We start from the raw sequence: 15924 nt of genomic DNA on the forward strand, positions 1-15924 counted from the left end.
AACTAGTTGGCCATGTGACCTGGAACTGTTTCCTGGGGCCTGGGTCTTCATTTTGCAAATCATAATCCCTGACTCCTAGGCTGTGTGTGGGGTGAGGTGAGGGGGAGGTGGATATGAATATGTATGGCTGGGAGGGGGTGAGGATGGGCCCCAGATTTAAACAACAAAGGGCACTCTTTCTGCGAAGTTCTACAGTCAGCAATTCCATTAGGAGTATTCCATTTGACTCCAGATTTCACTCTGCAAGACAACTGATTGACTTATTTTCTCCTAATCTAATTGGTCACTAATTTCTTCCAATTCTTTGATTTTTGAACCTCAATTACAGCTGACCCTTAAACAACACTGGTTCAAACTGCATGAGTCCACTTATATGTAGATTTTCTTCCATCTCTGCAACCCAAGACAGCAAGCCCTCCACTTCCTCCTCACCTTATTCAATGTGAAGATGACAAGGATGAAGATGTTTATGATGATCTGCTTCCATTCAATACACAGTATGTTTTCTCTTTATGATTTTCTTAGTATTTTCATTTTATTGCTTATTTTATTGTAAGAATACAGTATATAATACATATAACATGTAAAATACGTGTTAACTGTTTATGTTATTAGTAAGGCTTTTGGTCAACATTAGGCTATTAGTAGTTTTTAGGGAGCCAAAGGTTATATTCAAAGTTCCTATTGTGTTGGGGTTGGGGGAGTCAGTGCCCCTAACCTCCACATTGTTCAAGGGGCAACTATACCTGTAAAATAAAGAATTGTGCTAAATCATCCTTATGATCCATTTCCAGTTATAACATTCTATCCTATTTTGGAATATTCAGAATAAATTATTTCATACTTACCAAACCTTGTCAAATGGTCTGAATGTTTGCATTCCCCCAAAATTTATGTTAAAATCCCAACCCCAATGTCATGGTATTAGGAGGCGAGGTCCTCTGTGAGGTAATTAGGTCATGAGGGCAGTGAATGGGATTAGTGCCCTTATAAAAGTGGCTCAAGAGTGCTCCCTCACCCTTTTCACCATATGAGGTTATACTAAAAAGACTGCTGGCTATAAATAAGAAGTGGGCCCTCACCAGATACCAAATCTTCTGGTATCACAATCTTCCCAGGCCCCAGAACTGAGAAAAATTTGTAGGTCACTCAGTCTGTGATATTCTGTTATGGCAGCCTGAAAAGACTAAGACACCTCACTCTAACATTAAAAAGATGAGGTAGTATCTTTATAATCTATGTTAGGGGTCTTCAAACTACCATCCACAGGCTTCAAGCCACCTAATTTGTAAAGTTTTACTGGAACAGAGCCACATCTATACAATTTAAATATTAAATATGTAGCTTTCACTACAACAACAGAGTTGAATAGTTGCCAGAGTCTGTATGGCCTGTAACTAGTATCTGGCCCTTTACAGAAAACGTTAGCCAACCTCTGATCTAGGCTAAGAACTTGATAGTAGGTACTATTAAAGTTATTGCTAACTTCATAAATGTTTGTAATAATTATAAATAGTCTCACAAATCATTTTCCAAAACTTCTATTTGCAGAGAATTGTTTTCTTCTTTGCTCCTAAATCAGAGGAGATAGTCCATAACCAGTGAGCTGGGCCAGAAGCCAAGTACTTTTATCCCTCTTCCCAAACTGGAAATAATGCTTTTCTTTGGCTACCTAACAGTGCAGTGGCAAAAGGTTCAGATTCGGTTTTCAGGCTCAGAGTAGAATGAGCAAAACCCAATGACATTTCCACTTTTCCAACTGTAATGCTGAAAAAAATAGCTGCTGCACTGTATCTTTTAAGAGTGTTGTGGATACCAGCTATTGTGGGTTTGTTCAACTCCCAACCCCTGGCAACTCAGAATATGACTTTAATTGGAGATAGAATCTTTACAGAGGTAATTAAAATGAAGTCATTAGGGTGGGTCCTAATACAGTATGACTGGTGTCCTTACAAGAAGAAATCTGCAAAAAGACATGGACAGAGGGAAAATAAAGGGAGAAGACAGCGATTTTACAAGCCAGAGAGAGATACCTTGAACAGATCCTTCCCTCACAGCCTTCCAAAGGAGTCAATCCTGACAGCACCTTGATCTGAGACTTACAGCCTCCAGAACTTTGAGTAAATAAATTTCTATTGTTTAAGCCACCCAGTTTGTAGTATTTTGTTACAGCAGCCCCAGCAAACTAATGTACCAGCACTGAAGTAAAAAGAAGAGACACATACTTTAGGTTTCATTCTTAATGCCAGAAACATCAGAATGGTGTTTTCTATTAAGGAGAGTTTTTTTTTTTTTATAAAAGGCCTATCGAATGAATTTTTGACAAATGCCTTCCACAATGCAGTCATTTAAGGACTTAATACTTACTGGAGGCAGTTTAAGGTCTGAGGTACTGCTAACCATATAGTTTTGAATGCAAGCATTAAGTGAATAAACTCCCAAACAAAATATCTATACCTCAGTGGCGAGAAAATAGTCTTTAAAAGTTCTTCAATAAAAGTGACTTCACATGCAAATTTTACTAAAAGCTAAATAGGTGGTCGGGGGAGGAGGGTGGGCATTATGGTGGGAAGAAAAGAGGAAGATTCTGATTACGGCAGGATTAAGAACACGGATTCTGTAGTCAAACTGCCTGGATCTGGATTCTGGCTTTAGCTTTTACTAGCAGTACAAAAACTTCGAAAGTTTAAAAGCTAAATGCCTTAATTTCCTTATAATAATACCTTCACAAATTTAGGATAAAATGAGATTAGTGAAATGGCTAAATTTAACAATATTTAAAATGTAATAAGCTCACTGTTTGCTATTATTTCACCCCATTCCATAATAATTATAACATTAATTCCAGTGGACTTTAGTATTACTATAGATTCTATGGATGTATTCACTTGTTTGATTACAGGTACCACACCAAAAATTATACCTCTCATCCACAAATCTTAGAGTTGTATCACGTACAAATACTTGGTTTCCGAAGAATTTAATTCTGGACTGCAAGTTAAAGAAAGTGAGTAGTTTTACTCTAAAACAAGTCACCAAAATATAAAAGAGAATGAGAAGAGATACCATCTTCAATACAATAAGGGAACAGTTACAACCAGAAACCAAACTATGAATTATTTCTATCAGTAACAGTGAAATGTGTACCAAACTGAAGGACACTGAGTCAAGTGAAGCTTCTTCAGATCTTGGGAAGGTTACCGAGTCCTCTAAAAAGTCATGTTTGCATGTGTGTCCCATTTGCTCCTTTCTCTCTGCTGTGTCCTAAAATCCCTAAAAATCTTTCAGACGATCTAGAGCCGTCTGGGTAATTCACAGGAAAAGCACCTACAGAACTCTTAACCTCACACTGCATAAGAATAAAGTGGGGCAGTGCTAAAAAAGAGACCAAGAAGGCATCTTGATTAATTTTTTACCCAGCTGGAGATGAGGGAGAGTAACAGCCAATCACCAGCAGATTACTACCTAAGAACCCATTGATCTAAGAAGCTGCTGAGCCAGCCCAACCACCTGTGGTACATCAACAAAAAAAGGAAACTAAATGATGAGAACATATGGACACACAGAGGGACACAACACACACTGGGGCCTATCAGAGGGTGGACGATAAGAGGAGAGAGAGGTTCAGGAAAAATAACGGGAAGGAGGCTTAATATATGGATGATGAAATAATCTGTACAACAAACCCACATGACATAGGTTTACCTATATAACACACCTGCACATGTACTCTTGAACTTAAAATTTGGTTTGAGAGTTATTTGAAGAAACAAACCTAACAGATGCTCACTTTTTGCCCCTTCCTTTCTGTTCTACAAAGAGGCATATTCCTCGAAGATATGTAAGAATCTGAAAGCATCCAGCACAGGACTAGGACAAAAATATATAGGGTAGAGTAAACTAGGAGAAATACAGTTGGAAAAAACCATCCCAGAAAATAAGAGGATGCATTCATGCGCTACTCTATATACTCAACTTCACTGAATTTAAGTTCTGAAGAGGTGACTTCAAAGAAAAGTTACAAGAAAGAGAGAAGACAATGTAGAGAGACTATGAGAGCTAGCTGAGTTTGGGGGAAAAAAGGAAAACTATTAAAGATAAAAACCTAGAAATAACAAAAAGTAGGATAAACATGACTTAAAATGGTCAAGAATTTGAAGCCAAAGCCAGAGAATCAATCTTTAAAAACAGAAGTCAGAGCATGTTATTCCACTCCAAACAGAACTCTCCATTGGTTTTCCACATCACTTAAAGGGCCAAGGCAACACAAAAGAGTGAAACAAATTGGAGAAAATATAAATATCCTTATTTCCTAATTTTTAATCACAAGTCAGACATAATAAAAACCTGAACTATGAACACAGAAGGAAATTACTCTAAAATAATCTCAATCTTTGTATTTTTTTATGTTAGAGAAATATATTTAGAGAATATAGAACTCTTGCTATGGATATTGAAGTAGTTTTTAAAATACAAAATCACAGTAACTGACTCTATTTTATGTTCTTATGAAAGCATATGACTTTTATATAATGCAATCTTACACGACTTTTATACAAGTAAGCATAATTTCATATTGCTTAATTTACTTAAGATTATACCTACCTGCTATTACAATGTGGTGTTGGTAATTAACATGAAGTGTAAACACCTACACTAAATTTTCATTACTAACTATAAACAAATTAGCTTAATTTTGTTGCCTATATTTCTCTTCATGTATTTTTTCCTCATCTTTACCTAGAGAATTGATCAGATCAAATATCTAGTTTCAATTCTAATTTATAACTCAACTTACCATAATTCATTAAAAGCCTGTTTTGATGGATCCAGAATTTAAAATTAGGGTTATGGAAATCAGTCAGTTTAACTTGGGCCTCAGCAACCATGGCATTCGAACCAAATTTAAGCAGAACTCCTGAAGCATCTATACAGAACCTTATAAGTCTATATGCTATATATTGTCTGAAGACTATTCTTCTGATATTTATTCTGAACTAAAATTTGGATACGATTAGTCTTTTACTACCCTGCTATTCTGGAAATCTATTTCCAATATAAAACTAATAATTCATTGGTTAGCTTATACTTGACTTCTGAAATGTGCAGTATCTCTTCTGCAAAACTGTCCTAATCAACTTTTAATTTAAAGAGTTAATAGGAATTTAAAATGGATATAACATGAATGAACTGAAGAAATATCCACCAATCAAAATTCCTTCCTGATCAGGTTTCTGGTTCAGATTTCAAAACCTCTCCTGGGCCGGGCACGGTGGCTCACACCTGTAATCCCAGCACTTTGGGAGGCCGTGGTAGGTGGATCACCTGAGGTGAGTTCAAGACCAGCCAGCATGGTGAAACCCCATCTCTACTAAAAACACAAAAATTAGTTGGGCCTGGTGATGCATGCCTGTAACCCCAGCTACTCGGGAGGCTGAGGCAGGACAATCATTTGAACCTGGTAGGTGGAGGTTGCAGTGAACCAAGATGGTGCCGCTGCCCTCCAGCCTGGGTAACAGAGCAAGACTAGGTCTTTAAAAAAAAAAAAAAAATAGCCGGGCGCGGTGGCTCACACTTGTAATCCCAGCACTTTGGGAGGCCGAGGCGGGCGGATCACGAGGTCAAGAGATCGAGACCACGGTGAAACCCCGTCTCTACTAAAAATACAAAAAATTAGCCGGGCGTGGTGGCGGGTGCCTGTAGTCCCAGCTACTCAGAGAGGCTAAGGCAGGAGAATGGCGTGAACCCGGGAGGCGGAGCTTGCAGTGAGCCAAGATTGCGCCACTGCACTCCAGCCTGGGTGACAGAGCGAGACTCCATCTCAAAAAAAAAAAAAAAAAAAACAACAAAAAAACAAAAAAACTCTCCTGGTTCCTTCCTCATTTATGTGAAAGGATATTTTTATAAAAGGCTATGGGAGTTATCCTCTATAGTGTCAACTTTTATAAGTTAAATACACAGCCTGATTACTACCTATCTTTTTGTTAGAGCTCTGTTATCCATAAATTACAGGCGCCCTTACTATTTGCTCAGGGGAGCAAATACCTACCCTGTTCAGGAAGAAACTTATATCATATAAAGCTTTAAAGGCTGTTTCTTGATTGTAGAATTTAAAACATATAAATACACTTCTCCAGAGTATATAGAGTCTATTTTTTTTCAACCTTTGTCTTTCTAGATTGTGGAAATAAATTATTTTTCATTTCCCCCCAGTAGGTAGTCATTCCTTCCTCTTTTACATCTTTTTACATCTTTTTCCATCTTCCTTCTATTACATTTCAGACTGTAATAACTGGACTTCAAAACTGAGGAGGTGAGAATTTTTAAGAAAGCATATCTAAAAGTCACAGAGAAGATAATTCCTGATATAAAGGAATTTATTTACTTGGCAGAACCAAAAAAGTGAAGGAAAAAAAAGAAATGCTGCTTAAAAAAAATAGTCATAATTTTGAATACTATATACCAGGGACTTTTCTAGGTATCTTAATGACATAATCTCATTTGCTTCTTTAAGCCTATAAAATTTATATTATTCCCATTTTTTTAGATGAGGAAGTTGAGGCTCAGAGAGCAAATAAACTTCAAAAGATCATGGAGGTGGTAAGAAGTAAGGCCAGGACTGTATCCAGATCTGTCTGGCAAAACAGCTTGTGCCATTCACACTATCTGTAGTGTCTCTCATGGCAACACAAAGCCTGGTTTATTTCTTTATTTTTTTTTTGTTTATAAATAGAAAGCTGAGGTTCTAGTTCAATAGAAATGCAGCCTTGGATTTTACTCCAGCTAATTTTACTCCAAACCCGAGTAAGTTTTTGTTTTATTTTTCCTAAATTAGAGCCTAACTGTAAGTCTAAAGAGAAAAAAGTCTAAGACCCTGAGTTGCACTCATAGACAAATCATTCGCTTTCTTTCCCTTTCCACTTACCTGATACCCTTCAACCCTTAATTTCTACCCATCCCCACCTCTCCCATTCTCATTTCCATTAAAGACCTGAGAAACAGACCAAAATGTAAACAAATTTCTGAAAAGGAGACACAGTCTAAACTTATATTGCTATAATCACCATCCCAGGCACTTTAAATAAATATGCTAGGAAGGCAAAGTAGACTAACTGCCTGCCTTCTTGGAGTTTACATTCTGTAGGAGATAAAATGACAGTAAACAAGTAATTTAAGAAGGATGTCAGATAACAATAAACACTAGGAGAAAAGATAACATAGGCGAGGGGGATTAGGTGGTAGTGGTAGTGACCAAGGAAGACCTTGTTGACGATGCGACATCTGAGCAAGGACATAAAAAGGTTCACGGTGTAAGTGGCTAAGGAAGGTTTAAGGCTAAGTGTAAGTGGCCGAGGAAGGTTTAAGGCTAAGGAAACAGCAGTGCAAAGAACCAGAGGTAGAAGGCAGCCAGTGGGGTTAGAGCAGAGCAAACAAAAAGAGTAGCAGAAATTCAAGTCAGAAGAAATCTGGGGTGGGGAGATAATGTACAGCTCTAATGCCAATGTAAAAACTTAATTTTTTTTTATGGAGAACTGAGAACAACTAAATTCATCTAAAATTGTATTTTTCCTTTGAAAAATAGCTACATGAGCTATATTACCTCTTTAAACTGATAAAACATTAAAATGATTTTTTGGCTGGGTGCAGTGCCTCACACTTGTAATCTCAGCACTTTGGGAGGCTGAGGCAGGCAAATCACCTGAGACCAGGAGTTCAAGACCAGCCTGGCCAACATGGTGAAATCCCATCTCTTACTAAAATACAAAAATTAGCCAGGCCTGGTGCCACACACCTGTAGTCCCAGCTACTCAGGAGGCTGAGGCAGGAGAATCGCTTGAACCCAGGAAGTTGCACTGAGCTGAGATCATGCCACTGCACTCCAGCCCGGGTGACAGAGCGAGACTCTGTCTCAAAGAAAAATAAAAAAAAGTATTTTTTAAAGGTAAATTCAAATAGCTTTTTATACAAGTATCATGGTTAATTTTACACATGACTTGTACTGGGATTATTCAGAAGAAACTAAGCATTTTCTCAAATGCTTATTTCAAAGCTGACATCTAGATACTATCGTGCTCATGATAAGACTCATTTGACTATCATACTTACAGAAACCAGGAAGTCAACCTTCTACAAGTAACTAAAAATCCTTGTTGCAAACATTCACTTTTAAAAGGAAGGGATTAAGTCAACTTTGAGCATTTGAAAAGTTTCTCCTGGGTGTAAAATAAAAAATGAAAAAACAAACAAAAAACCCTCCACGTGGAATCATATAAAATAATCTTTATGACAAAACAAAAATAATCAGAATTCTGTGTTAAAAAATGCAGCAGTAGACTTCTTATCTAAAGTCCTAAACTGTTTTTTGGACGCTGTTTGTGTAGAAAATTTCATAAACTTGTGTCCCATTAATTTATATTATTAAAAGATAATTTTTGTCAACCTCCTCAGTTCTTGAGTAAATTTTAGCTGAAAATTAATAAGGAACAGGCATCTTCAGGGAAGTACATCAGTGGTGAAATTATTCATAAAGAAACTAACAAAATATTAGCCAGGTCCATGTTTAACCATACTTAATTTTATATGATCATGCAATCTGTTATGGAAATAAGGTATTTTTTAAAAATCAAATTGATTCTTAAATTTTTATGAATTTGTAATGGCAAAACTCTGGGCTATTATTTAACGAAATCTTCACACACAATTTTTCCCTCTGAGCCCTCCTTTCCACAAACTATCAAAGGAATACTACTACTAATCCAATTTCATTATGCATGTATGTATGCAATTTGGCAATACAAGCTCAAATCAATGACATATATCCTTTCCCAATAAATATCATTACAATCATCTGGCTATAACAAAAGTATTTCTAAACTCTGTCTGTCTGCTTGCCTTTTTTGGGACTGCAGGTAGTCTGACCACAATAGGAGCTATTCTGTCATAGACAGTTCTAGTATTACTTCATATTATAAAGACTTAAATAGTTTAGAAAAAATAACAAAGGAGTATAATTGACTAAAAGCATTTTACAGGCCCTCAAGTAGGCTTAGATAACAGCTATTTAAACACAGAAATCTTGCTGGCATTGCCTTCAAAACATATCTACTATCAGACTATATCTTACTGTCTCCACTGTTGTATTTGGTATAAACCACCATTACCTCCACCTAGCAGAACTGCAACCATCTCCTATAATTCTGTGCTCAATGAGGCCTACTATAACTGTTCCATATAATACCCTATATAGGCCGGGCATGGTGGCTCACTCCTGTAATCCCAGCACTTTGGGAGGCCGAGGCAGGCAGATCACAAGGTCAGGAGATCGAGACCATCCTGGCCAACACGGTGAAACCCCATCTCTACTAAAAATACAAAAATTAGCTGTGTATGGAGGCATGTGCCTGTAATCCCAGCTACTCGGGAGGATGAGGCAGGATAATCACTTGAACCAGGGAGTTGGAGGCTGCAGTGAGCTGAGATCATGCCACTATACCCTGGCAACAGAGCGAGACTCCATCTCAAAAAACAAAACCAAAAAACAAACAAACAAAAACAAACAAACAAACAAAAAACCAACCAAAAAAACCCGCTATATATAATACTTATCCCACCCCAATTATCCTGATCTACCTTTTCATTTTTTCAAAGCACTCATCATCATTTAATATACTATAAAATTCACTTGTATTTACTGCTTGTTTTTCCTTATCAGAGTATAAGCTACAAGAGGGCAGCAATCTTTGTTTTGTTCTTTAATGTACTCTAAGCACCCAGAAAAAGATATGTGATCAGTATTTATAGAATGAATATAAAAATAAGTTTCAGCTGATAAAACAAATATGAACAACAGGTCATGCAGTAAATAGTCAATTATGAATGAGAAATATTAAGAATAACAAAAATATACATAATGTGTTCTTATTACTCAGAGGTTACCATACCAGATAAAATAAGAAGTTCAATGATTTCTGCATCTCCAAGATAAGCTGCAGCGTGCAATGGGGTTCGCTTTTCATTGTCCTGTGATAATAAGGAAAGGTGGGAAATAAGTTTTAAAATAAGGTTAATTTTAATAATAGCTTAAATAACCACAACAACAACATCTCCCACCCCCACCAAACCATTATTAACTATCAACTTATTACTTCTATAACTCTAGCCTAGTCTGCAAGTCCCAATATAAAAAAAAGGATGTGACAAGCCTGGGCAACAAAGCAAGACCTTGTCTCTACAAAATTTTTTTTAACAATTAGCCAGGCATGGTAGCATGCACATATAGTTCCAGCTAGGAGAATCACTTGAGCCTGCAAGTGAATGAGGCTGCAGTGAGCCATGACCGCACCACTGCACTCCACCCTGGGTAACAGAGCAGGACCCTGTCTCTATTAAAAACAAAAAAAACAACAAAACAAAAATACAGGGTATTTCCTTGCTAAGGCAAAAGCCTAAAAAAATACTTGACCTTAAAATAGTGGTATAAAGTCCAGCAAAGAATAAAAAAAAAAACTAAAATGACAAAGAAATAGCAAGACTTTCTTTGAATAAAGATGCTTGTGCTGCTGATATATAAAGGAAAATTTTACTTCATACTAATCTTTTCGTCAGTATATTTCCGCAGTTTTACAGTTTAGAACTGTTAACCTAATTGAATAAAATAAACCTTAACAAACCAAAAGATCTGCTTATCAAAATGTTTTCACAAGAGTACCCTTAGGGGCAAAAAGGAAAAATATTTCGGGGGATTCGACATTATACTTTAAAGAATTTTAAGTTTTTTCTTAACATTCCTGCTAGTTTTACTTTTATCTCCAAAATATATTCCTGTCTGTTTCAATATAAAAAACACATACTCATCCAAATCTTCCTCCAGGAAAAGAAGCCACCACTAATGCATGTTTCATGGACCTACTACCAGAAAACAACAGTGCTCTCCAGTTCAAGATGCAAGATTTTATAGTAATGTCACATTCAGGGATTTTTAATTCACAGATACCCTATCTAAAGTTACAACAGAGTATTACTGACTTGGCTGCATTTGAAAAAAACTATTCAGTAATACTCACATTGAAACTTACATCCTTCATTTTTTATAAAGGCTTTTGTGACAGATTGTTAGTTGTTTTCCACTATGTTCTTCCTTTTGTCCACAGGAATAAAATTTTAGCTGGTCACTTAGCCACCCAGCGAGAGAATACATTCCTAGCCTCCCTTGAAGTTGTTGCTTGGTGTGGACCAGTGGTATGTGAGTGGAAATTAATAATGGGCACAACTTCCAGGTCATCTTCAACTTAACAGACAACTACTCTAGGCTAGGCGCAGTGGCTCACACCTGTAATCCCAGCACTTTAGGAGGCCGAGGCGGCGGGTGGATCACGAGGTCAGGAGATCGAGACCATCCTGGCTAACACGGTGAAACCTAGTCTCTACTAAAAAAAATAAAAAAAAAATAGCCGGGTGTGGTGGCGGGCCCCTGTAGTCCCAGCTACTTGGGAGGCTGAGGCAGGAGAATGGCATCAACCTGGGGGGCAGAGCTTGCAGTAAGCCGAGATCGCGCCACTGCACTCCAGCCTGGGCGACAGAGAGAGATTCTTTCACCAAAAAAAAAAAAAAAACCTACTCTAGAACAGGGCTAATTGTTTCCCGCTTCCCACAGGCTGGAAGGCACATGTGAAACTGAGCCCCTTTGACCATGGAAATGTAGGCCAATATACTAGCATGCTGTCAAGCAACAAGATCTGGAATAAATAATCCTACAGAAAAGAGCTGCCTTACCAGCTTGGACCACTGACTTTCATGCTAGTAAGATAAATAAACCTATTTAAAGTAGGTATTATATTTGGGGGGCCTCTTACCATATTAGAATACTGACACAGTTTTCAAGATTTAAACAAATGAAAAATTATACTTCATTTTGTAATGATTTTCTTGTTTAGGAATCCCTTAATTACTTTAAGAAAAAATTGTTGGGCCATTGAGAATTAAAGTAAAAACCTGCTTGCTAGGCAAAAGAAGGATTCAATATCTACAGGCAATCCAAAAAAGGCTTAGCTGTAGTATGTGATGTTAATACACGAACGTATCTTAACATTTGGGAGGCTGTGGTGGGAGGATCACTTGAGGCCAGGAGTTCTACATCAGCCTGGGCAATATAGTGAGACTTCATCTATACAAAAAAATAGTAAGTAAATAAATTAGCTGGGCTGGTGGCATGCACCTGTAGTCCTAGGTACTCAGCAGGCTGAAGTAGGAGGATGGCTTGAGTCCAGGAGCTTGAGGCTGCTGTGAGCTATGACCATGCGATTGCACTCCAGCCTGGGCAACAGAGCAAGATCTTCTCTGGTGGGGGGCGGCAGTGGGGCAGGGGGGGCGAATGTGTGTAACATATAATTATCACTGGTCTCTTCAAACATTTCTTCCTATAATTTTAATACTGCTTTTGTCCTTAAAATAGTAACAGGTGTTCCAGTAAAGGGAGGTTGATATAGTGCCAATAATGTTAAATTGTTCAGTAAGCTAAGGGTTCTTTCTCTCACCACAATTAGCACAAGACATTGTTTTTTATTCCAATATATACCACCCCAGGAAACAGAATGCTCTACACAGAAATTATTCAACAAACAATTGTTGAAAGAGCTAACGCAGAACCACTAAAGCAACAGAATACATGCAAAGATGTGTCCTAATTTAGTTATTTTTTTTAAGAAAGGATACTTTGCCTAGGCTTTTCAGTGTTACTCATTAACACAGCAAACGTCCTAGAGTGTTTAAATATGATCAGATTTAGTCAAATTGAGAAACATCTATTGCACCAGATAAACCACACACATAGCACAACAACACAGAAAGTGAGTCATCTGTGTGTGAGAGACGTCTGGAATTCTATGACTCAATGCCTCTCGAATCCCATTAATGTATTTTATGATTCGTATGAACACAGTTTTTCCTCTCTACAAATCAATTTGAAGAAAAGAGAGAAATAAAACTGGCTAATTTTGAAAGAAAGAATTTATATATCATATTCTACTACAGTTAAACATTGAAAATCAGGTAATAAAATATTTAAGATTTTTTTCAGCAAAATGTATTAAAATTAAAAAGTGATGATCCCCTTAGACACAGTAATCCCATTTTAAGGCTTTTTTAAAAAAGCCTACATGTGTCCAGATAAAATGATTAAGTATATTTACTGAATCACTGTAGGAGGCAAAATGCTAGTAACAACTTAAATGCCCACTAAATGGTTACCTAAAATTATGAAACACAAAAAACTCTTAATCTTTATTTAACTGACTAACATGATTAACCAATATCCTCGGCTTCCTGAGTAAAATTAATAGATGACTTTGGCACATTAAATATTCTGACTAGTAGTTTACCACTAACGAGCCCACACAGCTTTGCTCCCATGATGGGGTATGTTTATCAAGGGTAAGCTGTGTTTGCCACAACTGAAGAATCAATAAAAGCAAACTACTGAAAAAAGGAAAGTGCTATTGAATTGGGTATGGCTGAGACAACTGGAAACACTAAGGCAAACACTGAACAGTAAAAACCTTAGGGGTTTTGCCCTAAGATTATTTCTTAAGGGTCTAATTTCTCACATCAGCTACAGAAACTCAAAATGGAAGTTATAGATAATGCACTGAGTATGGTCTGAGCAAGGAAGAGAACACTGAACACCTGTCAGTGGACTCCACATCCACTGAAAAAGCCTTGGTCTAACTTTAAAAAAATAAAGGCTGGAAAATACAGTCACACTGAAATGCTCAGAGATCACATTTTACAATTCCCAACTACCATATATCAGATGAGAGGTCTTCTAGTTGTACATCCACACAATGAAATACTATGCTTTCAATGTAAAATAAGAAGCAGACCTCAATGTTCCTTATCAATGGAACAATCTCTAAAGCACAGCATTAAATGAAAAATGCAGGCTCAGAACCACTGTAGTTAAAAGCTTCTACATATACTTAGGCTTGAATATGTATGAAATATCTCTGGAAGAATACTCAAAAAATGAATACAGTGATTACCCCTGAGGAAGTTTGTTGACTAGGGTCTGAGTGTGTAAGAGAGTTATTTTTCATTATTTATAGTCTTCCACAGGTACATGTTTTACAAAGGAAAAACAAAAAAGAAAAAATTAAAAATAACTTATTCAATCAAATGAGAAGCATCATAATAAAAATTCTAAAAATAATTTCCCATAACCAGGCATTTTATAAGTACTAGGTGCCCATTAAAATTTTTTCTTAAGTCAGTTTAGTTTAGAAGCCATTACGTCTCAATGTATTGTTCCAAAATAACCCCAAATAGAATTATTAAATACACACCAGACTGAAGTTTTCAAACTCATTCAATTATGTATTTTATACACTTTTAAAAAAAATTTTAAGTTCTGGGATGCATGTGCAGAATGTGCAGGTTTGTTACATAGGTATACATGTGCCATGGTGGTTTGCTATACCTATCAACCCATCATCTAGGTTTTAAGCCCTGCATGCACTAAGTATTTGTCCTAATGCTCTCCCTCCCCTTGCTCCCCAACCCCCTTACAGGCTCTGGTGTGTGATGTTCCCCTCCCTGTGTCCACGTGTTCTCACTGTTCAACTCCCACTTACGAGTGAGAACATGTAGTGTTTGGTTTTCTGTTCCTGTGTTAGTTCGCTGAGAATGATGGCTTCCAACTTCATCCATGTCCCTGCAAAGGACATGAACTCATTCTTTTTTATGGCTGCATAGTATTCCATGGTGTATATGTGCCACATTTTCTTTATCCAGTCTGTCATTGTTTCCAAGTCTTTGCTATTGTAAATAGTGCTGCAATAAACATACGTGTGCATGTGTCTTTATAGTAGAATGTCAATCATATACCTTTAAGAAGATACATTTTTCTTACAGTTCTTACATAAGTGCTATGAAAGATATTTTATGCATACGATTAGGACTACAAAAAGTGATTGCTTACTCTCCCTAAATAAAAACAAAAAATAGTTTTAGCTCTTATAGCAATTATCTTGAGAGACAGAAGATGAAATATATTAGAAGTTCTGGTCTAAATGAGACCAATGATTGTTAATTACTCTGGGGTTGGGTCATAGGCATGAGCTGAGCCAGTGCATTATTGAAGTGCTACACAAGTAGTCGAAACATGAGAGAATTTCTTTGTGGTGATGGAATGGTTCTGTATCTTGAATGTGCTAGTGGTTACACACGTGCCAAAATGCCACAGATTCATGCACAAAGCCATCACCACAATTACCACACACCACACACAACCCCTCTCCCCCAGATGAGCACTTGCAACAACTGCTGAAATCAAATTAAGGTCTGTAGTCTAGTTAGTTGTATTGTGCCAATATCAATTTCCTGGTTTTGATGACGCACTAAAAGTTATCACCACTGAAGGAATCTCATGATGGAAACATGGGGTTGTGCTGTACCACCTGCAATTTCTGGTGTGTCTATAATTTCTTCAAAATAAGTTTTTAAAAAGTATTCGAAGCACCCTGAATTATTCTTTAGTTTACAGGTTATGTTACAATGAACCCTAGAAGCAAGCTAAAAAAAAAAAAAAAAACCACTAGGGAAGCTTAGATAACTTAGGAATAAATAAGGCTGTGAGAAATGAATCTATGGTGGGATGCCAAGCTCAGGATAGGCAAAGGGTTAGATCTATGAGGTGCCTTAAATCAAATCTGGAACTAAGACTGCATTTGCACATTTTCAGTGGAAGTTTTACCTTAATGCGGATTTCAAGATCGAGCTCTAAGAGGAAACATATAAAGTAGGATAACAGGGAAGTGAAAAGAAAGAAATGACAACTGAAAGACAAATATTTGTTCAAGGCAAAATACTTAAAAGTGACTCAGAATTCAACCACTTCGGCTGGATTCAACCGCAACCTTTATAGCAATGATA

General features: G+C 37.0%; 1 protein-coding gene and 1 long non-coding RNA gene across 6 annotated transcripts in view; one reads left to right on the forward strand and one right to left on the reverse strand.

Annotated features, from left to right (window-relative positions):
- ANKRD28 (ankyrin repeat domain 28) overlaps positions 1-15924 on the reverse strand; it is a 197664-nt gene that overhangs the window by 86429 nt on the left and 95311 nt on the right. For all 5 annotated transcript variants that reach the window (XM_032144284.2, XM_032144285.2, XM_032144282.2 and 2 more), the window contains one exon: positions 9942-10020. In XM_032144284.2, coding sequence (XP_032000175.1) covers positions 9942-10020 — 79 coding nt within the window. The remainder of the gene's footprint in view (positions 1-9941; positions 10021-15924) is intronic.
- Positions 108-2147, forward strand: LOC131382319 (uncharacterized). The gene is made up of 2 exons (XR_009211707.1): positions 108-497; positions 1552-2147. It is a non-coding gene; the product is annotated as an uncharacterized LOC131382319 (long non-coding RNA).

The sequence above is a fragment of the Hylobates moloch genome, unplaced genomic scaffold, assembly GCF_009828535.3.
Source record: "Hylobates moloch isolate HMO894 unplaced genomic scaffold, HMol_V3 SCAFFOLD_22, whole genome shotgun sequence".
In the NCBI taxonomy this organism is placed as follows: Eukaryota; Metazoa; Chordata; class Mammalia; order Primates; family Hylobatidae; genus Hylobates; species Hylobates moloch.